General features: G+C 36.8%; 1 protein-coding gene across 6 annotated transcripts in view; it reads right to left on the bottom strand.

Annotated features, from left to right (window-relative positions):
• The window catches only part of LOC148655179 (suppressor of tumorigenicity 7 protein homolog), a 69986-nt gene extending 43480 nt beyond the window's left edge, over positions 1–26506 (bottom strand). Inside the window, exons 1-3 of one of the 6 annotated variants that reach the window (XM_088645449.1) lie at positions 26143–26221; positions 23102–23265; positions 6057–6092 (exon numbers count right to left, since the gene is read on the bottom strand). In XM_088645449.1, the coding sequence (XP_088501575.1) occupies positions 6057–6078 (22 nt within the window). In that variant the 5' untranslated portion in view covers positions 6079–6092; positions 23102–23265; positions 26143–26221. Of the gene's footprint in view, positions 1–6056; positions 6093–23101; positions 23266–25757; positions 25888–26142 lie in introns of those variants that run through there. The other 5 variants (XM_088645442.1, XM_088645443.1, XM_088645447.1 and 2 more) reach the window with 5 other exon arrangements.
• Positions 26507–27920: the final 1414 nt, after the last annotated feature.

Here is a 27920-nt window from a genome sequence, read left to right as displayed (position 1 = left end):
GGAAAGTACCATTGGTTTATCAAACTGCCATTTCCAGTAAACAAACCTCACATGTCTAAAATAAGATAAGAAAACTAATTTACAGCATTTCAAGCCAAGATAAGAAGCATTTTAATTTAGAATGATATCCTCTCTCACAGCTAATAGTTGTCCAGATCAAATATTTTTATGACAACACTGAAACCTTACAGACTACTCCTCCCAGATCTAAGAAATTATCCAAATGTTAAAACAGAAAATAAAATATTTTTTTTGCCTAAAATGAAAGCCTGTGTTTTTTCAAAACAAAGCACATAATAAAAGAACTGTAAATACTTGGCTTCACCACTTTTTTTAAAAAATATTCTTTTTAGATATTGATCTTGCTTTGGTCTATCTGATCACACAAATGATTGCTCTTTTCTAGCACAATTCCAAGTGAAAGCTAATGATATAAAAATATTATCTAGATTTATAAAGAAATTAGTTTACACTATTATACTACCCTATGAGGTAAAATATTTCACTCTAAATGAAATTTTAAAAAACTGTTTTAACTTCAAATAAGGCTTACATTTTCTAAACTTGGGGACTAATGGGACTATTTTGGTTTCCTATCATGGTACTTTAGAACAGAAAATCTTTTTTATTCAGAAAATTACTAGTGTCAAATGTTATGTTCAGTAAAAATAAGGAAAAAGTTAGAGCAACCTAGATTTTGGGGAGTGCCACATTCTGTATTAAGACCACTGCTCAAAATGTATATCAATCATCTAAATGCCAGTATAGTTAGTAAACTAGTCAAGTTTGCAGATAAATTCTCCCAAAACAGGAGAATTAGCAAGCACTACAGAATCTGCAAATGAAAAAAGTACAAAATCAAGACTATACATGCATGTTTTAAAAACTTAGGATGCAAAATGGAAAACACTAGCTTGAAAATGCTATTGATAGAAAACACTTAGGTATTTATGTTGACACATTTTTACTTCTAAGCAATGCAAGGAAGCAATCAAACAGCAAACAAGATCAATATATGTGGAACAAGTAAAGGTTTATTCCATGCTGAAAAGAGAAAAAAAGAAACATTTCAGCTGTGGAGCCTTCTTTGAAATAATTTCAGCATGGAATAAACCTTTACTTGTTCCTTTGCATGCTGACGCAGCTACCTACTGTACTTGAAGAATAGAATTCTGGTCTTTTTTTACACAAAGGATTGTGAGGGTCAGGAACAAGTCACCCAAAGATGAAACACTAGCTTCCTTCAAGACTTTACTGTAGGAGATCTTTGGATGAATCAGCTGAAGTCACTAGATGGCCCCCTACTCATGTTCAGTATATAAAATATTTCCATCATAGCACATCCTGTCCCTACAATTAATATTCAGTTACATGTAGTTAGACCCACGTGGTTAAGAGGTGCAAATAAAGATGCAAAAAGTGTAGTCTGATTTTCATGTCACATCGACCTTAACATCACAATATATGCTTCTTAAAAATTATATTTAAATATTTAAAAATATTAATCTTAACACTACACTGGGGAGCAGCATCTGAAATAAATTTCAAATTTCAATAAGGTTCCTCTCCTCCTTATGGCCTCAACTGTTATAGAATCTTATATTCTTAAAGAAGAAGCAAAAACCCTTTCGTACAATCATGGGTCACTATTGAAGCTGCTGACCAAATAAAAACGAATAACTTCATCTCAGAATTTCTTAGTCATCACTGGGTAACGTGGCTCTACACAGCATGTACTAAAAGCATGATAGTAACATAGGAATTTACTATCCTTTCAGACAGACAGCAAATGCCGTAGAGTTGTATAATAAAGACCTATGCATAATTCATGAAAAAATGAACTAGAATGGCAAACCTGCCCCAGGCTTTACCTTCAGAGCCAATTCAATACTCTGTCTGGTTCCTATAACAGCTGAGTCCATTTTCAGTTTGTGATATATAGTAGTAGAAATATACACCCAGAAAAATAGCCCAGTGCCGGTCCATTACAAAATAAATTAAACTAATTGGCAGGCCCCTACTCTTGTTCATTCAAAAAACAAACAACATATTTTCACATCAGGCGTGTAGTTCTTGGCTTTAATGTGAATTTGCAATACCTAGGGACCTACAATGAATCTGTTACATAATCAGGTCTCTTTTCATGAAGCTTGTACAGAAGTCCCTTCTGTATATTTTCCAGATATCTCAATTAATTTCAGGAAACGATAACGAAAGAATATACATATACTAGCAGGCTAATCATCTTTTACATGTTCTCAGAATGTTTGCTTTCATCACACATCTTACGCCATGAAAGCTTTGTTAAACCAGGAGAGTGGGAAAACAATCTAGCTCTTTTTAGACCCACACGCCAGAGAATGTAATTCATGAGCAAATTCATACCTGCCTTTTTGCAGAAATAATGAACTCAAATGGACAAATTACCCATTCTGCTTTATGAAAAACCATCTTCAACTATTGGTCTTGCATAGCTACAACACAAATACAGCACCACAACACTGAGATATCCAGAGTGTGCAAACAACTAATGGGTTTTACAATTTTAAACTATGTCAATATACTTCTATCACACTGACGTCAGGGTAACAACTGAGGCATTACTACCGTGGCAAATGTAAAAAAAACACCTATTTGAACAAAGCAAAAGGGAAAATTCAGTCAAATACAGTGAAGAATAATCTGACCTCTCAGTAGTCTGCATCTCTGTCATAAAGTGTGGTTAGAAAGTGTCTGGCCCATGTTCACTGTTCCATGCTACTGCCTTTTACATCAAACAGAGTAATGTGAGAAAATTTCCAATCTTAGCAATTCAAAAATGTTCTTTATATATAACATGCATCAATTTGGATTTTATGCCGTCCAGTACCCTGAAAGATTTCCAAGGGAGATTTCTTGAAGATCCAGTAACACTTTTGTTAATGTCATCCACCGGTACTGCAAAAATATGTGTTAAAGTACATATACTGCATTTATATACGTACATACGAGATAGGCACTTCCATACGCCAGGTCTATCCTGCAACTTATGCACTGATCTGGCATTGGAAAGCAGGTCTTTGCTTGGCACAAACTCAGATGTCAAGTCATCCATCCACTCAACATTTAATGTCACACAGCAATGGTTCTGAAGATAGGACGTTAATGAACCGCTAATTACATCTGGTCTTCAAAACTGTTGGTACTAGGATAGCCTTGATAGACAGGTCACTCGCTGCAACTAATGTTTCCACCAACCTAACAGTGTGCATCTTGTTTTGCGAATGCTAGACATTTGATTTTAGTGGCTAAGCATAACGTATCAAAGCTTAAAAGGCACAGTAAGCCTAGCCTTGAATGTCCTTGGAGCTTTTTACTCACAGGAAGAAAAAGTGGGAGGGTGATATGCATTTCATCTCTTTAATTTTGTGGGATATAAATGCAAAAATAGCATCCAATGTAGTATCACATGAATACAAATCTACATTCACATAAAACTCAAATCTTCCAAATTACGATGTCTAAATATTAACAACTTACAAGGGAATGCATACATGACAAACAAATTAAAAAACAAAACAAAGGAAAAACTAGCCTCACCGAAACCACCTACCTCGCTTTTAGAAAAGCACTCAACTACCATAGAAATATTTATGACAAGGACATTTGTCAGTCATGAAAACTGAGACGATTTTTTTTTTTAAAAGGCAATGTGCCCGAGACACACCGAGAATTCCCCCCACTTTAAATTCAATAAATACTTTTCAATGATTAAAACAATAAAAGCATTTAACAGACATCTAAAACAAGAGATGAAACCCGTCAGATGTTTAACAGTCAGAGCAATCCTAGCAACATACACAACGTGTAGAAACTGCAAGTGTGAAAACTGCAGTGAGGGAGATGGAAAAACAGTTTGTCTTGAGGAATCGCAGGAAGTGTCTGTGAAAATAATACGCAACCCAACCTACAAGCAAAGAATAACAATCAGTTAATCAACTTTGAAAGCATGAGGCTTCTGTTCTGTGTAGCATACACTACTTAAAGAAAACTTTTAAACCTGAAATTAATTAGATTAGTGTTAGCTCACTTAACCCTGTTCCCATGTCCCAGTGCCTTTTATTCTATAGTATACTAAATCTTCTGTATATTCTTTATCAGATCTAAATGATTCTGTAAACTAGCTATTGCCATATGGCATTCAAATTATAGATTATAACTCATTCCATCTGGTGAACATTCCTGAGCTCAATATAATCCCACCGGATCAATGTCAACTCACTCCATATAGATTCCGAAACCTCAGTGGAGAAATAAAAGTGAAAATAAACCCCCTGACAGTCTTTTATGTAGCTGTACTGAATGCTCTGATTTTTTTTTAAAAAAGGAAATGAAACCAGAAAATTTCACTATAATATTTTTCGTGTTCCAGTTCAACACTTGATAAAATGGAACTGGGTAAAAAGCAATAAATGCACATGCTACTGTTTTTGTGGAAAAAAACACCTCTACTATAACAGGGCAAACAGTCTTTGACTTCAATATTGAGGTGATAAAGGGAGAAATAGATGGTTCTGAGCAGAACATTTCAATCCCATTCATGGCTAAAGTAACAATAAATGTATTAACCAGGAATGGTAACGCCGGAAATATTTAACTGCGATTTTAAACAAATTTGAATTAAATAATGAGAAATATATACTTGAATAATAAAAACAAATCTGAATTTAACAATAAACAATATTTAGACAGAGGTAACAGAATGTTACATAATTAGCTTCCACATGCAGACACCGGTAGATAAGACTCTAAAGAATATGAAAACAAATGCTGTAACGTCTGCCTCCTATTACACTTCCTGAACATGGCTTTATAAAGCAGGGAAAACCGCTTAAGCCACAAGTCAGTCTCCTAGGAGCGGTGCCCAGCTTGGCACTGAAGGAAGAAAATATCTTCCAGTGGGAATTTGTTCATTTAATGAGAAAAATTCAGAGGTCAAATCTTAATCTTGATTCCAAAGTGTGCTGACAGTGACCTTAGCAAAAAAAAAAAGAACTGAGGTTCTAAAAGATGTTTTCGTGTAATTGCATCCACATTACCAAGAAAACATGCCCTTACTTTTTTAACAGCACGTTTTCCAGAAAGGCACAACGAGAAGAAAAGTTCACTCCATATATATATATAATTTAAATGTGTACTTTTCCGCAAAACTGGAAATCCACTACAAGATCCATCGGTCATTTTACTGTAGCAGACTGGACAGATTTTATTACAAATTTCACAAAGCAAAAGTGATTTATTTCTACATTTTTTATACAGAGAACAACTGGCATTGAGTCTTGTGGTATAGAAAAGCATCTTTGTGTTTTATAGCTTTCCTTGTTTTCAGAAGGAATGACCTTTTCTTCTCAATATGTTATTGTAAAACTACTAGATTTTATACACACTTTAGGCACAACTGCTCAGGCCTTCAGCATTAAAAAGCTGCCGCTTTCTAACTCAGCTGTTGACTAATGAATTTTGCTTTTCCCACATTTTCAGCACCCAGGCCAGAGTCTCATAGCAAAACAGTTTCTGACATTTCGCAAAGAATTTATGCCGGGGATATATAATTCAGTTGCAAAGGACAGCACAAATGCCATCTGACTGTTTATGCAGGCAGTTGAATGGTCTTTGTGGAAAGGTAACCACTGCCTTGGTGTTGTGCATTCATAGCATATGTGCAAAGAGAAGCATTTTTAAGCATAACATCCAAAACAAACAAGCAAGGAGCCCATGCTGCCGACAATCTGCTAAGCCATTTTTCTTTTATTTTCTTGATCTTAAAAAGCAGAGCAAAGCGGGATAAACAGAGATCCTGGGACAGACTGTCAGATTGAAGGCTGATGTAGGGGGGATGTGCACAAAGAATTTTGCATCATTCAACAGCATCATTGCCTCTTTGTGCAAAATGGTAGAGCCCAGAGCCTGCAGAACAATCTGTCAGGAGGAAGCATGAAACAAAACAAAAAAAATCACAAAGAAACACCATCGCTGAACACACACAGAAACGTACGGAGCAGAGATGCGGTACTTACATGACGATTCAGTGCCGAACATGGCTGGCCCAGATGCTGTTATGAAAAAAAAAAGGGGGGAGATGAGGCAGCTACACAGCAGGGGTCATGAAAGCAGACAATGCAGCCCAAGCACTGTGGCTGCCAGATGCTCTATTCCTAGGCTTCAAACAGCTTTCCCTTGGACCCAATCATAAAAACACAAGTACTCCTCAGGAAGAAAAACACCTCCAAGCCTCTGTTTTAGATCCAAGGTCCTGGTAACTGGATGGAAGTCCTCCTCCTTCTGTGATGCAGTGTAGCTGCACTAGGTAGCAGAAACCAGATACTGCAACCCACAAGCCGGGCTCCCAAGTAAGACAATAGCACAAGCTATGCAAACACTGAATGACGTCAAGACACTGCAAAGACTGACTGCTGTTAACCACAGGCTTGGAGGGCTGAATGGGAGCAGGCGAATCAAAGGGGGATTCTATTGTAGCAAAAAGCAAGCTGCACACATCCCCCACCGGAGCCAATTCAGGGAATACTAGCACCTTACGCCTGGTAGAAGGGCAAATTGAAATAGCTCACTAGCATGTGGGGAATATCACAGCATCAACTGATGCAACAAAGCTGACTGTTACTTTTCTTTCAGACGCACGACAATTTATGTTCGGGGCAGAGCTCCCTTACGTAGCAATTTGAAATGTGTTACTGAAAATTACATAATGCGCTCCGATGTTCCACCTCATTTGTTAAGAATGTTAAGAACCTTGTGACAATGTTGCCTGCATCTCTGCTTCATGCACAAAGGCTTAACATGAGCACATGAATAAATAGAATGGACTGCGATATTTTAGGCAATGCTGTCATGTCTCTGTAGATTTCAGCTATGTCCTTTTGTCTCACACAGGGTCATGTGTATTGATGCACTGTTTGCTGTCACTGTGTATTGGCTGAGGCTGACAGTCCACAAGACTAAACCCCCAGACCATTAGAGTGAGTTCCATACAAATTAATTTAAACCTTCTGCAAAGATAACACTATCATATACAAGACACACTGATTAAATCATCCCTAATATGCTAATAATAAGCTATATTCTTCTAAATATGAAGACAAGAAAATAAGAAAGGTTACAAATGAGTTTAGGGCACTGAACCCATCTCAAATCCATTTGTAGTTTTTTACATCCTGTGTTTTATCTGTAAAATAATTCTGGCTAGTATTTAAATGCACTTTGTGACCAAAAGAGGTCCTTAGAACCTTTGATAACATGCAAAATACAGCAATAAATATGCATTACACAAAAAATAATGTTTCTATTGTTCTTCTGAAATTAGAATACATGCAACAATGCAAAAAAAAATTAGACACACAAAAGTAGTTGGAAAGTCACGCAGAATTACTTCAAAGAGGACAATCACAGCAAAATAAGCATCTCATCAGCGTTGCTAAGCAACAGTAAAAACATAAAATGAGTGCTCCCAATCTTCAAAGGAAAAATACATTTCTGTGGAAGTGACAATAGATTGTTGAAGCAAATGGATTGTTTCTGTCCTAAACAGAAGAGATTAACAAAAATTTAGTGCTGGGCAAATGGCAGATTGGATGTCATGAAATTGATTTGATTAATGTAAAGGTTAAAAATGATAGGTAGTAATCATTTTCAGAAATTATATTAGCTCAGCCTATCTGGATTCTTATTTTAATTTCAGTGCAACCGAAGTTCTGTACTTACCAGACATTTTCTTACTGGTCTTTATGTCAAATTTAAAGAAGACAATTTTTTAAAAGTATAATTTTCAGACACTGCCTTTTTTCCTGAACCATAGGGACTTGAAGGAAGATTTAAACTAGGCTCTTCTTACTGTACTGCTGATGGAAATATGACTTGATTTAACCTAAGGCTTAATTCAAGGCAAGGAGAGAAACAAACTACTTCTGTTTTTTAAGGATGGTCTATTTAGTCTTTGAAATGCAATGGAATCGTACAGGTTCTTTTTAAACATCTTGAAAACGAGATGTTAAGTGTAAAATACAAAAAAGAAAACACTACCTTGAACTCCAGTATGTCAGCTTTTCACATAACAGCATTGTATTCTGTCATTTGCTGGAGGAACATAAGTCCCTCCCACATCTGGAAGCACAGAGTTCAAATTTTGTGATGAAACTGGACTTTCCCTATGTTCAGTTCATTGTCACGGAAACAGGAAGAAGACACAGAATTTCCCCAGGCCTGACTGCTGATTTTTCTGGGATTTTTCTGATTAGAATCCGAGACGAAGATCTGATTATGACCACAGCAATTTTTTTTTTTATAAAAAGGTGACCTACATGAAACCATCCAATATCAGAAAGCCACTCCTAGTAAGGTTACTGGTAACCTGGAACACATCCTGGAAGTAGAGGACACAAAGCAGGATGCCAGGTCGTTCACCACAGACATAATCTCAAATAGACAGGTGCAATGCAGAGAGATCCAACTAGCATGTCTTTGGGAGGTGGAAGAAAACTGAAGAATTGATCAAATCCATGCAAATACAAATAATAATAATAATAATTAATATAGAGCTTTTCTGGACACTCCACTCAAAGTGCTTTACAGGTAATGGAGACTCCTCCACCACCACTAATGTGCAGCCCCACCTGATGATGATGCAACGGCGGCCAGAACACTCACCACACACCAGCTATCAGTGGGGAGGAGAACAGAGTGATGAAGCCAATTCATAGATGGGGATTATTAGGAGGCCATGACTGATAAGGGCCAATGGGAAAATTGGCCAGGACTCCGGGGTAACACCCCTAATCTTCTCAAGAAAAGTCCTGGGATTTTTCATGACCACAGAGAGTCAGGACTTCCGTTTTACGTCTCAACCGAAGGACGGCGCCTTTTTACAGTATAGGCCCCATCACTATAGTGGAGCATTTGGACCCACACAGACCACAGGGTAAGCGCCCCCTGCTGGCCCCACTAACACCTCTTCCAGCAGCAACCTTAGTTTTTCCCAGGAGGTCTCCCATCCAGGTACTGACCAGGCTCACACCTGCTGAGCTTCAGTGGGTACCCAGTTGTGAGTTGCAGCATGATATGGCTGCTGGCTACATATATACACACACAAGAACCTACAAACTCCACATAGAAGGTGCCCTGACCCTTTAGCAAATTGAACATTATTTTTTGTTTGTTTAAAAAATTAATAGTACCCATAGGGTTGAGGGAGAAGGGACTTATTTCATGGGTGAATGAAACTCAGCCATGCAGTTTAAGCCAATACAGCCTCATTCAAGAATCTGCAGGATGAGATCGATGTCCATCCATTTTAAATCTTGAAAAAGGAAAGACTAAACCAGTGGAAGTGACATATTTAATTAATCTGCTAAGTAATAACAGATGTGGAAGTCTTTGAAAAGATGTGAATTCAATGTGAATGTGAATTATTACATTCAAAACAATTCCTGAACTGAAAAAAATAAACATAGTGCTGGTTCTAGGCAATGCAGGAATAGGAGACCTCTAATGAAAAACTTGGTTACTGTCTTGGTGGCACTCTTCATACAGAGCAACATTTCCAAAAAATGTCCCCAATATGGTGACAGAAAATGATGTAGAGGATGCCGTCCTCTCGATATGATTTTAAACTGTGGTCCAGACAACAACTGGTCATGAACAGACCCCCCAGTTCATAAGATAGAAGTGTTAACCATGGTGTCCAGTCCTTGCTAAATTCCGGTCTGACCTACTGTACCTTAAGTTCCCCATTAACTCAATTGGAGAAGTATCATCTCACCTCTTCAGCTGATTTGCTGTGGAGTGGGGCTGGTGGGTTATATTATTTCAGAGGTAGATGGTAGGGCTCCTCCTATGTGTAAAACACTTTAGGATAAAACTGCTATACAATTTAAGGAATTAGTTAGGCATCACAATACAATACAAGATGCTTAAGATTGGACTTTTCACCTATTATAGGCAGTACTAGTTGTCTATTTGGCAGGGCTCTGAGGGGAGATGTTTAGAGATGGGGTAGTTCAAGTGGGCATATCAACACTGGCCTTAACCATATTTTGTAGACTACTATAGGCAGAAATGTGGCACAGATAATATCAAAGCCATTCACTGCACCAGAAGCCATTTGTATCTATGGCCTGTTGTTTGTAAAAATGGTAAAGGAGATTAAAGCCTAGTACTGGTAGGGTGAGGATATTAAACAAAAGAAGTAAGGAAGCTGGTTATTAAGATAACCATTTTGTTTAAATGGTGGCTTCTAGTAGAGTATGATTCATTTTCTAGAATTAATGGTTTAGAGTACTCTGTCTATTGAATACTTGGATTTATTTATTTATTTTTCTGAAAAAAAGGTTCGGTTTTGACTGGTGTTACAAAAAAGAACTCCTCAAAGCTGACATTTGACAAAACAGAGTGTTGTCAATTCCATTAGCTGTCCATTAGATTAGTGTTGATCTCTCTTTAAATGTTCGAAACTACCTGAAAAGCAATAATTCAGAATGTCACAGGGTGCTTCTTTCAGATTCTGTTCTTCTTCTTAACCAATTATCAAAAGCCTTTGTAGGCACAACTTCTGTAACCACCAGGCTATATAAAAAAAAACACTGAATCAGTTGTACCAGAAGAACCAAGATCAATGTTCACCGATATGTGAACCTTTTTAACCATTTTTTTCCTATTTAATGATTATAGGATATACAGTAATGCGTGTGCACTAAGGAAGGCCAAATAAACTCCAATCAAGACTGGATGGAGATATGATGCAAATCATAATCAATTAAGATTGTACTTCAATACTTCTCTATGAAATTATCAAACAAAATTATCTTTGATGACTTAAAGTTTGTTAAAAGCACGTAATTATAAGTGCAATGCTGACCAAATAAATTCATACTGTATATTATGTTCAGATATATACTATTTGTAATGCTAAGGAGTAACATAATAGCATTACAGTGATTCTTTTGTGGGTTTCAACATATCATGAGAGAGTACCCTGAAATGCAATGAATTCTTAAAATAAAGCACCAAGATTCCTCAATGCATAATATCAGGTTAATAAAATGTCATTTAACAAAAAAATACTTCACTGCAGAACATCTCTGTACATCATCGTTTTTAGGAGTACTGCTCTGTGTCAATGTTCATGAGTGTTTTTGCTTGAAACTAAAAAATAAAATTATTACTACCAGTCAGTAAGAAACAAATGCTGTTCTGATTTAACAACCTTTTTTCATGACTTTGTATTTGTGATGAGATTAATATGAAAGAAACAGCAAGTACAATATACAGTATTTTGGGAGATTCCATTTATGCATTTGATCATATTAGAATAAAGTGATTATTATCTATTATCTATTATTATCCATACTAAGTGATCATAAGTATTAGGGGACATTCACATTAATTATATAATTGTGTTATTATATATACATTTCAGAGTATACAAGTCAGTATGTGGATGCATTTCCTTTGAGGTATTAACGGCATGTTAATACTCAGCAACCCGCTGAGTTCACCAAGTCTTTGTGTGATCATTTGACATACTCGGCTGCAGCCATTTTGAAATCTTGCCTATGCCTATTCTTGGAGTGTTCCGAGCTTAAGAACTGTTTCTTCAGTGCGCAAAACGCATGCGTACGCATAAATTGGATTTATAAATGGAGCTTTACTTGGCCAGTCGAAGATTTTCCACATTTGTTTTCCTCAAGAGCTCCTTAGTTGCACTGCCTGTACTGTATGTATGGGGTCACTGTTATTCTAATTGAAGCTGCCCCCAGTAAATTTAGAGCGGTAATGCTTCTGTGAAGTGCAGAGCTACATCACTAATTGCATCATCAATAAAGACAAACCCAGGTCATAACATTACCTGCATCTTGCATTACAGATGGAGTGGTGCTCTGTGAAGAATCTGCAGTTCCCTTCTTTCTCCACACTTTAACCCAGGCATCTCAAACTCATTTACTATAGCATGCCATATTTCATTTAAAAGTATGTTAGGAGGGCCACGCATACTGTACCATACATTATCAAAATACTAGGTCCCACCATTATATAGTATTACTTGTAGTGTTTTGCATTTTTGGCATTTTTGCCATAGTTATCTCCCTTTCAAAAGCAGTATGCAGTCATTGCACCCTCACTAGATGTCAGTTTAGCACTGATTATATCATTACATAGTTTATGATAGAGTATACTGATAACAGTCTGAGTATGGGCTATTTTCTAGCATTGGTAGCTGTACTTTAACTAATTATTTAAAATATCAGTGATAATTATTGCATACTACATACATCTCTGTTCTGCTGAAAACAATATTGTCAGGACATCTCATTCCACATCTCAAGAAACCCATATAAAACCATAGCACAAATATATACACCCATCTGTAGTTATGCAAACACTCAATACATTTGTTAAAATAAAACATTTATTTTATTACCCTTTCCTGACAGTACAAAAAACCACAGTGGAAGGATGGAAAAAGACAAGCATTCAGAAGGCATTTGTATTGCCTGGAACGTAGCTGTCAAGTACATTCACATGCATTCAGAAAGTATTCACCCCCTCAGATTTGTTCACAATCTGCTTTGTTGCAAACTCAAACAGAAATACATTTATATGGAATTTTATGTCAGGAGCTATACAAGTTACTCTATAATATCAAAAAGTGCAATAGAAGGTCTGAAAATGTTTCACGTTTATACTGAAATATCTATATTTGATACTATTTGGGTGACTATTTCGCCCCCTTTGCTATGACACTCCAAATTGAGTTCAGGTGCATCTAATTTCCTTGTGAAATCACTCTAAAACCTGAAAAGGGTTAACCTACAGTCGATTATATTAGTTGACACGATTTTAGAACAGATACACTTGTCTATATAAGATCCCCCCCCTCCGACAGTGCATGTCATACCAGACACTCTACCACACAGATCAAGAAGCTGTCTTAACAACGCCATGATATTACTGAGAGGAGGCACAAAACAAGGGAGGAGTACAAAACCTATATTGAGTTTTGAAAGTTCCCAGGAGCACACTCAGTTCCATAATTAGGAAATGGAAAGAATATGATGCCACCCAAACCTTTCCTAGAGCTGGCCATCCTCCTCAAACCAAGGAACCTCGGATTTTTATATATCACGTCCAATAACAACAATCTCTGCTGCACTATACAGATTTAGCCTTTATGGAAGAGTGGTTAGATGGGAATGCTTTTCAGCAGTGAGGACAGAGGAAACAGTGAATGAAACCAAATATAGGCAAATCCTAGAGGTGAACCTGCTTCTGTCAGCAAAAGACCTTCGACTGGGGCACAAATTCACTTTCCAACAGGACAATGACCCAAAGCATACAGCCAAAGTGACACTAGAGTGGCTTTAGAGCAAGAAGGAGAGTATCTTTGAGTTGCCCAACCAAAGCCCAGATTTGAATCCTATTGAGAAACTGTTAAAGATTGTGGGTCAGCAAAATTCCCCATCAAACTTGACCAAGTTTAAGAAAATTGGCAAGGAAGAATAGGCGATAATCCCAAATGCAAAAGTGCAAAACTGGTATAATTTTGCTTACACTTATATAGTGCTTTTCTGGACACTCCACTCAAGCGCTTTACAGGTAATGGGGGCTTCCCTCCACCACCAATGTGCAGCATCCACCTGGATGATGTGACGGCAGCCATAGTGCACCAGTACCATCACCACACATCAGCTATCAGTGGGAGGGGGGCAGAGTAATGAAGCCAATTCAAGACGATACATATAGACGTATCCAAGATGACACAAAGCTGTAGTTCCTATAAAATATTATTCTATAAATCATTTATGCAAAGGAAGGTATACTTATCTTAACAAGATATTTCAAATTTTCACAAATTTGTTACACAATAAAAAATATTTTTACCAATTTAAACTGTTGTGTATGTTTTATAAATCAATGGGAAAAATTAATTTCAACCCATTAATAATTAACAATATTTGCACTTGTTCAGGGAGGTGAATAAGTCTCTGTACTGTACAGTTTACAGGTTTTGAATGTTTTGCCAATACTAAATCAGATAATTAACTATCATAGAACATATATTTTTTCTTATTTTGACCAGTCAGTGTCTTTAAGGTAACTGAGTAATACTGTGCACTTTTCTAGACCTCAGGAATAACTCAAAAGCTTTTTAAAAATTTTGGTTGTGCTCTTTTTGGACAAAGACACACCCTTTTCAAACTCTATATGTGACATCATCAAAGAAGACCAATTTGAGTGGATAACTGGGTAGAGGTAGAGAACCACAAGGAGCACACATCTGCAATACAGGTATATCACTAAGGGTGCCTGCTTCTTGTGTGGGCTATGCAGGGTTAGACAACGGAATCCTGACAGGTGACAGCAACTTGCCTTTGAAGGGCCACACCCACTCCACGGGCGATTAGATTGACATCCTCGATTTAAACTTTCCATCACTTCAATGCAAAGTTATGATAAAGATAAAAGTTCCCAAAGCCCATACAACTCTGTTCCAAAACTCTCCCAGCTCACCTTAGAACTTCAGAGCCACTTCTACTCAGGCTGTTGAGTGCTTGGTGCTGATAAATTCACAATTTGCAGTATAGCCGTTGAACGTCTGCTGTTTCTGTGTTATGCCAGCTGAAGATTTTGATACCATGAGATTTCACAGACAGTTGTTTTAGGCTTTTCAGTCATCAACTATGGGTGTTTTTCTTGGGTGACTTGGGTGACCTAGTTTTGCCTGATTGGCAACTGTAACTGTTTCTTCTTAGGTACAGTATATCCCAAAGAGTTGATTTTGGCATGCCAAGTTTCTGTTTTATGTTCTGATTTTCTCTTTTCTAGGTTAGAAACTGCCTGTTTTTCCTTCATAAAGTTACATAAAGTTTTTTTTTTGTCTTCAATACGAGGATAACACTAAACTGATTGTAAAAATAAAACACTCAGTAGTTGGACCTATCAGTCACAATGACATTTGTCATTGCAGTCACGGCCTGAGCTCAGAAGGAAATTAAGACCAAATTGATTTATTTATTTAATGATTTAATGAACAACCTTCAACAAAGTAAACTGCACAGTTCAGAAATAAGGTAGTTTAGTAAGAAGACTTGATACCGGATTATGAAAATTCTCTCAACTGTATTTTGGTTAATGCATGAATGGGACATTAGACAATCGGGTAATAGTAGTGTCTCTGGAAACATTCGGTCTTGAGGGAGCCTTTTATGGTTATAAGCATAAACACATGAACAACAAAACAGATCCATCCAGGCTTGGGTTATCCTCATAAGATTAGATTCACAGCACAGCACCAAGGAGTTGTGTACGAAACAGCTTCTTGGTCTGTGCTACCATCCTCTGGTTTAAACCAGTACTACAGATTTTCTATTGTACTTGAAGCAGCTACAATCCATGTTCCCATTCCCATTCATAGTTTAAAAATATATACAGTATATAACAAATGTTCTCTACAAATCAAACCCCTAGCCTCCACTGTACCAATATGTAGAAAAATGACAAGTAGACCTCTTTAATATAATTTCATATTTTTGTATTATACATTTATTAAGATTAACAAGGGGCTACAGTACCTTGTTGTGAAAGATGATATATAAAAATAAATTGAATTGAATTAAATAATGTGCATTGTTATATATATATAATAATGTTTCAGTTGTGATTTTCAATAGGATTTTCTATTTTTTGCAGTATACTGTACCTATTTCTCAGATATATTTATTATAATAATTATACTTTGCACTGTATGGCACTTTCCTAGACACTAAACCCAAAGTGCTTTACAGGTAATAGGGACTCCCCTCCAACACGAATATGGATGATAACCTAGATGATGCAACAGCAGCCGAAGTTTACCAGTACACTCATCACACATCAGCTATCAGTGGGGAGAAAAGGTATGTTTTCTGAATTGATCAAGCTGAATTTGGTATGTGGAAAAAAAAAAGACTTCACTTTGGTCAGAATTTTAAAATATTCTGAGATTGTGGTCAAGGGTTTATTTTATTTTTAAACTTTTTATTTAATGATGAAAGAATGTACAAATAAAACATATACAGGAGAAAGTAAAATAATTTACAGCTTTCCTCCTTCATTTTTTGATTATATATATTTTTATATAGTTATTTACATTATGCTAGCATGGATGGGAGGTTACATCTAGAAAAATAATCAGCAGAAACACAACAAATAACCAGCAATCTAGACAAAACAGTTTCAACCTCTTTCACAGAACAAAATCAGGTCACAATGGGGTTACATACCCAATCCAGGCTTGCCAGTATTTGCTCAATCTTTCTGCTCATAACCTAAGAGAAGAGGTGATCTTTTCCATTATATACATTTCCTTCACAACATTGATCCAATGTTTCAGTGTTGGGGATCTTTAGTATACCATCATTTTCTCATGACAGTTTTCTTACTAGCAGCTAAAATAGTTCCTAGTATAGACAGGTATATCTATCCTTTAGTTCCATATAGTCAAAAGTAAAATTACCCAAATAGAATTTGTATGTCTATGTTGAGGTGGGTAGCTGCGTCAGCATGCGTAGGCTGCAAAGGAACAAGTAATAGGTTTATTCCATGCTGAAAAAAAAAGAAAGAGAACACAACGTTTCGGCCGTGGAGCCGAAGAAGGCTCCACGGCCGAAACGTTGTGTTCTCTTTCTTCTTTTTTTCAGCATGGAATAAACCTATTACTTGTTCCTTTGTATGTCTATGTTTACTATACTAGTAAGTGCATAATGTAGGTATATCCAATACTGTTGTATTTTCAGGCACATAACCTCCTGCTTCCTGAACTGCTTCTTTTTTGTTTTGCTTAAATTTTAGGACTAAAAAAAAAACCAGTCAAACTTTTCTAACATAAATTTCTCCAAACTGTGAACTGGTGGAGCTTTGTTGAAATCTCTGTATAATGTTCTGCTGTTCTGCAGGAATTGTTTTAGCATTTTCTTTTTCCCCATTTAATTTTTAATATATTGTGTTTAATCTTTTTTTCATATCTTCAATGTTATTATACAGTTTTGATATTATTTTCTTCTGGTTGCTCTGCTGGTATGAAGCTATAAAATGATCAGGAAATGTATTTCCTTGTGCTGCACTTGGTTGTTTCACAGGCTCATTTTATAGAATGTTACTTCTGATTTTAAAGGTCAGCAAAGTGGAAGTGTAGTACAATGGTTAAGTGTACTTTAGACCATTCTGATTAACAATATTCTCTTACATTATTTGTATGATAATCCACCACCCATCCATTATCAGGTTTTGCTGCTTACTAGATCTTTATGAGCAAATTCAATTGCCCCATTTTGGGGATTAATAAAGTATTTTTGAAGTGACTTATAATTACAAAATATTAAAATTAGTTTCCTCCTTTTTGGTAAAAGTGTCCTTCAAGTTAAGGCAACACTTCTAATTAATTCACTGTTTACATTAATGAAGAGTGTCAGTAGTTTTTTTCCCCATTAAGGTGACTGAACAACAAGTTTCTTTACATTTTGAGCGATAATAACTTGGCTTTAAACATTTTAAAGGTATGACTTTGAAATGCCATTCTCGTTCCAGAAATGGCAAGATGGGATACGCCGGTCATCCAGCTAGAGGGCCCAAATGGCCTTCCCTCGTTTGTAACCTCTCTTCACCCTCAGAGGAGCACCTCTACCACAAACACCCCAGTTCTAACACAAACGCTTCAGCTGGCTGACCTATAAGCCATGTGTTAGTTGCACAAGTGAACCTGTTACATCCTGGCACTCAACAAGTAATGAACAACCAACGTATGAAATCAAGGCAGGAGGTTCCTATTGCTAAGTAACACTTAATGCATATCCTACAGATTTTACAAATAACACCTTATTATGTATTAAGGCATGTACAGTATTAGCACTTAGCAAACTGTTTCAGTAGTAAAGGACTAATATATTATAGAATTATAATGCATTATGTATGCCTTACACACTACTCCTAAAACAAGAGTGTTATCAGTGTTTAATTTATAAATATGGTAATCACACTTCACTATTTAATTTCTGCAACAGGTCATTTCTTTCTCCTAAAGTAAGTAATCCAATGCATGTTTATGTTTTACAGTAGTTACATCTAGTAGTACATTCATTAATCATTAATCATTACCAAGCTGTCACGAGGTTACTACTGTATACACGTATGAGCAAAAACCCAACTCATGTACGCAACTCCTTCACTTGAAAAGTAGTGTTTTCAGATCATTACAACATAGCCTTTTTTTAAAGAATCATTTAACTAAGCAAACCTCAAACTTAGGATCTCAAGGTGTTCGCCTCTGCCTTGTAGTGCCTATCTGAAATGTACTGAACAAACAGAATACAATTCACACAGTTCTTTATTCGGACGGAAAGTGGAGAAATATTTTTTTGAGACAGTTGTTTCCTATATGCAGTCTCTCTGGCAGCAGCCCCTGAAAAAACTAGCTAGCCGGCAGCCAAGGGAATGTACAGAATGAAACTACCCTGTGCCTGTGAAATAGGGATATACAGAAATAACACGGCTTTGGCTTGAGAGGACAGCAATGACTTTAGTTATGAAGAGCTGGAGCTTTATTACTCAAGTTACTGCTGGCACACAGTTTCTAAATAAAGGTCCACTAAGGAGAGGGCTGCACTGAAAAGAGTCTACCAGCAAGGCCACAATGTATTTCAAGAAGAGTTTTCGAACACTTCTCCATTCTTTACATTTACGATAATCCAAATTATAGCCTTATCAAGGACAATAACTCCAAGGCTTTGAGTAGTCTTGAGGGTACAGGTCATTTTTCTTTCCACGTGAGGCGATCTGAATCTTTACTGTTCCTAATAATCGATTCCATAACTTAAAACCCAGCAAACACAGCAGATGAGAATTAATCTTCTTGAGTGCCGCACAGAATGGACCTCACCTTGCGCAGGACCTGCACCTCAAAAACTGATTTGTTTTTTAATTTTAATTTTTCGTGGGGATGAGTCTGTACATGCAGTATAGACAACATGCAATCAAAGAAATGTGCCAGTTGAACACATAGAGCCCTACAGGAATGAAACAGACCAAAAGGAATTTTGTTTCACTCACTCTCATTTAATGGACTACAACAAAATGCCCTCTTTCAGAGCTACCTCTGTCATCCCATGTAGTCCCTAGCTAGTGAAGGTGCAGTGATGTTACAATTCAGATATGATCTGGCAGAGATGTCTTGCTAACCATGACAAGATTCGGTGGCAGTTTCCATCATTTTCAATTAACAACTATTTTCTGCTTGTCGTTTTGGAAATTTTATGATGTATTAATTGTATTATATATTTTTGACACCACACGAACAAAAAATCTTAATTTTAACAATCAGGAGCTGTGGGACCTTTCACACGTTTCCAACCACTTGAGCTTCTAATTATGTAATAGCAATAATTTTCTTTCAAACCTGTCAAACTTAACACTCTCCCTAGACTTCAGGTAAAAATGGAACAAGAATTTTACAAGATGCTGGATTATATCTCTCAATGACTGGAGTTAAGGACACCCATAATGCACCAAAACACAAGTTCCATTCAGTTCCATTGCTGTATTAAATAATCACTGAAAGGGCCACATCCTCATTCAGATGGACTGTAAATGTGTTCTACTTCCATCCTCCTGGTTTTAGATAATTTTAGATAATTGGGGTTTAAAAAAATTTAGAAGATTATGAATTCCATGGAATAATTTGCAAAAGTGTTTTGAAGCTTCTACAGTGAATTAAGCTTTGTGAATTTACAAAATGTCACTTCCTCAGAGATATCCTACCACACACTCAACTGCAAGAAAACACACACCAAAGTCAATAACATATAGCTAGATAATATTAAAAGGTATCACACCCACAAAGGCAAAGTATAACTACGTCCTTACCTCTCTAAGAAAAGTCATAGATTCATGCAAAGAAGAGAAAAACAGAAGGGCCTGACTAGTCAACAGTAAAACACTATCCTGTCAAAAAATGCTCCTATTTTACACTTCTGAACAAAAATACTAACCAGGTTCTAACTTGCTTTGCATCTTGAGCTATATTTCTGTCTCTTTGCAAAGCACAATTGATTTTTTCAAACAATACTTCTCCACTCCTGGGATCAATATGGCATTAACTACTGCAATGTAATTGCAACTTGCACAACGTGACTTATCTGCACGGTTAAACAAACCGAAATAGAGCAAAAAACAGCAAAGCTGAATGTCACTGAAGTTTATTTAAATTTCACTTTACACTTCATACTACAATATACAGTAAACTTCATCCAGTGTTTTTATCGAGATGAATGTACAGCATTAAGGATGCTTAGAAGCAGAATGCAGTTTCAAATAGTAAACAAACAAGGTTTCTAATTAGACCAAACAATGGAACAGTTACCCAGGCATAAAGATGGAAACATTCAATGAAGCCTGACCCAGTTCTGGTACCAGGGGAATCCCTATCCTCCTGACACGCTCCTCAAGAGTCCAGCAAGGCGTTAACAGCCAAAACAAGGCTGTTTTGGAGCTAATCTAAGATGTCAACCTTGTCTTTCAAAGAGTCTTAAAGCTTTAAATCTGCACAAATGGGAAAAAACTCCCAAAAGGTATACAAGAAAATACATTTTATTTGATTAACAATGAAAACTGCCAAGAGCTGCTTCTATGCGTGGTTATGCAATTGCCACTGGAGTGCAGTGCACTCTTGGAAATAAACTAGATGCTATGATCTAGTGTGATAGGGTATTAACTGGCTAAATGTTGAAAATTACATGCTTTAGCTGTTTAAAATAAGTTGGAAGTGAACATTGTTGTTTGCATGGATGTAATAATGACAGCAAACTAGTAAAATCTCTCTAAATTATGTAACAAATGTTAGCATCCATGAGATGATCAAACTGGGACTTTATCAAGTTCTAAGAAATCACACAGGAATGTTTCAAAATTATGTCAGGACAGCCAAAATGCTTTTGATTCTTTCTTAATGAAAAATAGGTTTTTATGAGGTACACCCCATGCTGAAAACAACAAATGTGTGGAGGCTTAAATGTCAAATGTATAGTATTACTGAATGTACCAGAGTAACAGTAAATTAGTATTTTCACGTCGAGGAAGTGTTAGTCTGCAGAACAATTTTTCTCTCAGCGATTGTTTTGCTTCTTTTACATATAGTATTAAGCCACATTATATACTTGCAAATTTGAAAACTACTGTAACAATAAAAGCCGTGTATAGAGATAAAATAATTTACATTGTTTATTTTAAAATGAGGTTGATATGATACATAATATTTCAATTTTGCAATGTGGGTTTTCACACTATATATCTGTACGTAATTACACCCCCATTTTTCGCGGTGTCTGAAGATGGCCAACAATGGCAACATGTAGATTAGTGTGCAAAACACTGACATGAATGGGGGTTGCAGTAGGTGGTTTAAAGAAAAGAGCACCTGTGCTCCCCTTCCATTCAGTTCTAAACACTACTTTTGGGTTGATGATTAACTTGTTTGTTCCTGAAACAAACACTATGTGGTTATTAACTATATGCATAAAAAAGTCTCTGACATAGCTCCTCGCAACCCCCATCTGCAGTATTCGGGGACTTGACTTCTAAAAAAAAGGGTTTTCCTGTGGTGATTAATGGCATCATCTGCGTTCTTACCAGGAGAGGAGCTGCTCTAACCTGCTTGATCTAGAAAGTCCACTTCTGATTTTGGATCACTACTCATCCGATCAATGTGGCAATACCACACAACATCTGCTTACTGTTTTCACCATGCAAGACAACGACCCTCTTTATTCTGAGGAAAGCAGGAACCTACTACTGATCTCCCCGGTATCCTCACTAACATTGACTGATCCGCAGGTTGACGTCAGGTTTCTTATCCTGTCGCCCATTTCTTCTGTTGGTTTCTGTGCCTCAAAGTGAAAGTATTGTTACATGGTGTTCCTGTGTGTTTCTTTCATGTGGTTTGTACCGATACGCAACCTCTATCATCCTTCTTCACAGACTTAAAACACTGTTTAAGCATCTAAAATCTATCAGCCACTCTATTTTTGAGTGAATGGTAGAGAGGTGTGGAGATGTGACAGGTACCATTTTTCATTTTTGCCCACAAAATCCACAGTTGTACATTTTGGTAAGATGTTACTTGCCAATCATTTTGAAGCTCCATGCTTAGTAAAGGCACATCTTCTACTCAGCATAGATCTAAAAGGTTCTGACAATGCAGAACAGACTGGACATTTCTAATGTTACAGGGCTGCTGGTTGTGACATTCTTGGTATGTTAATATGCCATGAAACAGTTAAAAGGTTGGTGACTTAATACCATGTCACCAGACCTAACTCTTGCTGAGTTTCTTCATTTTGACCCAACACTCAATGCTTCCTGTACTCTACTTCTCTGTTTTATTGGCAATTACGACTCTCAGTCCCACATGATAAAGAACATGAGAAAAAATATAAATGAGTGGAAGCCATTTGTCCAGTCATCTGGATGCTAAAGGATAATTGGTCAGGGAATATAATCCAGCCAATTCCTGAAAAAAAAGCATGGCTGGATAGCTTGTTCCACAGTCCCTGTTTTATGGTTATAAGCACAATTCCAGTTAATTTTCAATTGTGCCCTATGATTGCACCGTTGGTTGTATCTCAAAGGCGCCTGAGCCTTTTTCATACTTGAACCCAGTCGCTATGTAGCCATCTCTGCTCAAAACTTAAAAAGTATGTCAGTGTAGTGTCATGCTTGAAATCACAAAATTGCTGGTGTATGTAACCAATAACTCAGCCTGGTAATCCATCAGTTACCATAGAAAACCTCTGTAACATAATTAAATCAATTACTTTCCTTGCCCTACAGTGCGTACTTAAGCCTCGCGAGAATGGTATCCCTCACTGTCATAGAGTTCCTCCAGTGCTCTGTATTTCCTAGCATTTTGCTCTGAATTTCTCTTTTCCTGGCTTTGACTTCTTCGCTTCCTTTCTCGCATTTGCCCATGACTTCTGCTTGCCTGACTACGCTTTTGGACTGCCTTTGTGTAACGAACTTGGCTTACCTCCCAGAAAGTTCCACTGTGCATCACTGGCTTGGACCCTTGCCTGCCTGACTATGCACCTGGACAGTGTTTTACTTTCGCTTTTGTCTGCCTGATCACCACCACCTCCAGAGCTTGCATCGCACAAGGATCCAGCCCCCCATCTCCTGGCCTGTGCACTCCAGCTGATACATGCAACGGTATTACATGTAGGACATTACCTTCAGCCCAAGAATGTATTGGGTTGTTCTATTATAAATAAAAAATGTTCTATTATTCACTACTACAACCGTACCTCAATCATTAACAATTTAAGAGCAGTGTTCCTAGTACAGATCCATGTGGCACTCCACTAATTAAATTACCCCAGTTTGAGCATTTAAACCTTAACTGTACTCCTTGTGTTATATTTATCAATAGAAACACAAGCATTTCATCAAATGCATAGTACTTAATAAAGGAAATTAATTAAAGGTTTTCTAGACATCTTAATAAAACATATACAGGTAACATGCTGCACCTCTATCCATTACTGTTGTAACTTGTACAAAGAACCCTAACAAGTTGATTAAGCAATATCTACCTTTTCTAACTACAGTGTAGGGATAAGAAGACTCGTGGTAAGAGACATGATTCTTGCAACATGTTGGCATATTTGAAGTGCTCTTTTCAAAGTCAATTTCAATAGTCATGCTTTCAAGTTAAAGAGTACTCAAAAAGATTGGACCCAAAATAAATGTTTTTTTTTAACTGTGTGCACCGCTTTACCATTTTTCCTATGTAAAATTTAAGATTACTAACTAGAAAAAAAACACAATGAACTTAGTTCAAGTAGTCAGCATGCGTAGGCAAATTTATTTGTGTGCAGTTACTGCTTTCACCTAAAAGTCTTTATTTGCATAAAACATGTTACATAGGATCAGTTGTCTGTGTCTTCAGCTACTGTTGGTGAGCTAGACTGTCACGGCTCTTTTTTGTGCAGTCTTATCTGAATAAAAGAGTCTCCTTGTGTTTTCTCTATGGAATTTGTATGGTCAAGACTGTTATACATCTCTTTTTAATACAAGCAAGTGTTGCTAGATATGAGCTTTAAATCGACCTGCAATACAAATTTTATATAAAATGAAAATTGTTGGCAACTTTACAGTTATAAAAGATTTGTGACTATCTTTGAAAATATGAAGTAATACAATACGATATTGTAAAATTTTACAATACAATATTGTAAAATTTGCAGACAATATACAAACTTATAGGAAACAAGGTTAGGGGTGATAGTGGCCTTTATACCTTTTTAGTGTGTAAAAACCCATACGTACTCATAACTGAGATATGAGTGTTCAAGTTTCATGTCATATGGTACTGATCTGTCTTTTAAAAAAATATATATAGACAATAATAGGCAATGTGTGGCACAGAGGTGTAAGGCAGCAAACCTAACCACTATTCAATTCCTGGAGTGCTATGTGCTTGGAATTTGTATGGTCTTCCCTTGTTCACATGGGTGTCCTCTGGGTGCTCCTGTTTCCTCCCACAGTTCAAAGACATACTGGTAGGTTCATTGGTGTCTGGAAAAATTGACGCTGGTGTGAGTGTGTGTTTGTGTCTGTGGGTACCCTTTGATGAACTGCCATCCCATTCAGGGTGTGCCCTGCCTTGCGGCCATTGCTTGCCAAAAGAGTCGTTTTGGCTCCCTCATGACTACTGGGTAAAACGGTGTGAAAGTGGATGGATGGGTGGATGGATAACAGGCAATACAACCAATGAGGATACCACACAATACACTGCAAAGAATCAGCACACCGTGCTCATCTTCAACACCATAAACTTCTGGCAAACACCACTTTAACTCATAATAACATTAAGTTACAATCTTGAGTCCATTTGGTAATATTTATCCAGAAATTTGTATTAAAATCGTACAATACAAAAAAAAAACACTTAGCGTCCTAACGTGGATTACAACAGATTCGACACTAGTCGTTAATAATAGAGTTGTTTTCAACACGAGCTTCCTACTGTGTAGAGACTAGGCCTGTGAACCGCGGACACTAATAATTAAACGTGATGGTTGTTTATCATGTAGTTAGTTGTTCAAAATCTTTAAAAGGTTTATCTTTTGCTTGTGTTTTTTCCCCAGCAAAGACGTCAAGAGTTTGAAAGTTCAAGGTTATGTTCAGAAGGTCTTGGGCCGTTAACCGTGACGTCACTTCAGTAACGCGTTCTCTCGCTTCGGTTTTGAAAGCGTGACCATCTCGCGCGGGCGTTTTCAGAAGAGATAACTCTCAACTGACACCTTACGAATAGGTCCCGTATCACACGTGTTAAAATTCAAAGATTACACAAAAACGTAAGTATTTTGATGAACTGTAATTATCAGCAGGAGAACGTGTCACTCAAATTAAAAACATTTGGATTGAAAAATATCAGCTGTGCAGCCTGCCATGTGTTTGCTCACCCCAAACTTTAACTTTATCCCAATGTATTTGTTACAACAAGGTAAACACATTGAAATTCCTATGAAATGTTTAAGTCGTTCATCTCTGAAGGTAATAGCTGACAATAAAATATTGCAAGAGGGGGTACTTCTTTTCTAAATAAATGTATATTTTATGATCTACAAGTAACATGAACTAATCTAGGTACCTTTATGAAAAACAAACATCTGTTGACTTACCCAGTGAGTTGCATAGGGAGTAGCGTACAGGGTAGATGATGTGGCTTAAGGTTTTTGGCCAGCGGGTCATGGATAAACATTTCAGACTTTAGGACCCTGGTGTCTATTTTCCTAGTCTGCTGTCTAACCGCAATTTAGTAACTAAACATACTTTAACAACTATTCAAAGGTGTTAATAAATAAGATGAGAAAGCAGCATTGTGCTTCAAAACACAGCCCACTTTACCCTCCAAACTTTTTCGTCTGGTTGCACAAATTGAAACAATGTGGCTCACTGAACCCAGCTTGTATACGTGTCTGACTTTCTAAAAAGTAAGGTAAGAAAGAAAAAAAAAACCTTTTCAAACCATCAAATAAAGCGTGCACTTTGATTTCGGGGGCTTACCTGTCGTTAGATTGTCGTTGATTTTCAAAGGCACTCGCAATATGTAAACCAGAAATAGCATAACAAAGAACCACACAGTCCAGAAGTATGTCCAAGACCAGACGATGCACGATTTCAGCTGATCTAAGAAACCAGTTCCACTTTCGGCCATGTTTTAGAGCTCTCTCCTGCCACAAGCCCTCAGTGTATTGTGGGATGATTCATGCCTGGCAGTTAGATTGAACCGCACTGAAGGATTTGGGGGTAACACTAGCGAGGAAAAGGGGTTTACCGTTTTTTAGCTTTATCTGAAACGTGTTTGCCCGTATGGCTTTGTGGGAAGAGGTCTTCACTGTTTCGTTTCGCTAGGTGTAAAACGGTGAAATACAACAGGCTCAGACAAAAAAAAAAGATTTTTTTAAACTACCGTGCGAACACTCATACCTTCCACACAGAACTTGGTGGTTTGCCCCCTGTATTTTTCCCTTATGTAACACTTTTTGAGTATGTTTTGTATGACTTTATAGTGCGCACAGTGTACTGTAGGCTACATTTTTCGGATTCCAACTTTCTACGTAGAAAATCGCTTTCTGATACATGACAACGAATCACGAATTTTGTGTGTTTAGACAATAGTCTCACTGATTTGTGTGCATGTGGTTTATTATAGAAACAGACGTATTGTGGAATCAGTTTAAAATATACGCGCCAAGAAAAACACATTTATACGTTGTTGAAGAGTTTTTCTATACAGTATCTCTAAATCAATACTGCACAATATGTGTAATTCCTGAAGTAATTTGCATAAAGGTACTGTACAACTCGGTAGGCTTAAATTAAACACAAGTGACAACTACCTTATTAGAAAGTCAATACATGCCTTTTAACCTTCTAAAACTCTTTTAAAATATTATCACTTACCATTGCCGCCTTAAAATACGAAAAATGTAAGACGCTTATTCCCCCTATAAGCGTTTAACCTGCAATATCATAAAAGTATAAATGGGGATACAGTATCAGTGAAAGTGTTTTGCGTTTCAAGTGGAATATAATTGTAGCGTTATACCATCAAAGCAATATGTGGAAGAATAAGTATGATTTGCAATTTGCAAAAGTAACTATTTGCTAAACATTTTTTTAGTAAGACTTATTTTCGCGGAATGTGCTAGTATTACTGGAAAACTAAACGTGAAGTTATATTAAAGAGTATAACGGTGAATACTGGGAGCCAAAGGATAATGAAAAAATGGTCTTGAATTTATGCATTATCTTGCTACATTAACTACTTTTAAATCTTTTTTTCATTATGTAAGTTATTTACTGACTGTTAAACAACAATGATTTTAAAAGTTTACTGCTCCTGGGAAAACTCTTGAGTCAATCTAAATGCATACAATCATGAAAATTAAGGGGTTGTGTGAAATTTTTGTGTGAAAATTAAGATGTGTTGGGAAGAATTAAAATTACTTGTGAATATGTACGAAAGATTTAAGAGTGTACAGTCTTCAGGTACTTAAAGATGAAGGCACCCAACCACCCTTAGGCGTTCAAAATAGGTCATGAATCACTTTCTTATTAAAGCCATTCAAGTCACATGTCCATTGCTAACAATTTCAGCAGGTGTGTGGCATGCGGGACCAGGCAATTATGTGATTTTCCACTTATTTCCATTTAAAATCTCTTTGTGAAATGTAATATTTTCAGCCATATTACCTAATGAGATATTTATACTGCAGAAATGTAAAATTGGCTGCAAATAAGAGGCCATTTGATCCATATTGATTGTTTGGTAGTTTAGC

Source organism: Lepisosteus platostomus, chromosome 9 (genome assembly GCF_059453375.1).
Source record: "Lepisosteus platostomus isolate fLepPlt1 chromosome 9, fLepPlt1.hap1, whole genome shotgun sequence".
Classification (NCBI taxonomy): domain Eukaryota; kingdom Metazoa; phylum Chordata; class Actinopteri; order Semionotiformes; family Lepisosteidae; genus Lepisosteus; species Lepisosteus platostomus.
The sequence above is the reverse complement of the archived record's forward strand: the minus strand, read 5'-3'. Positions and strand labels throughout refer to the sequence as shown.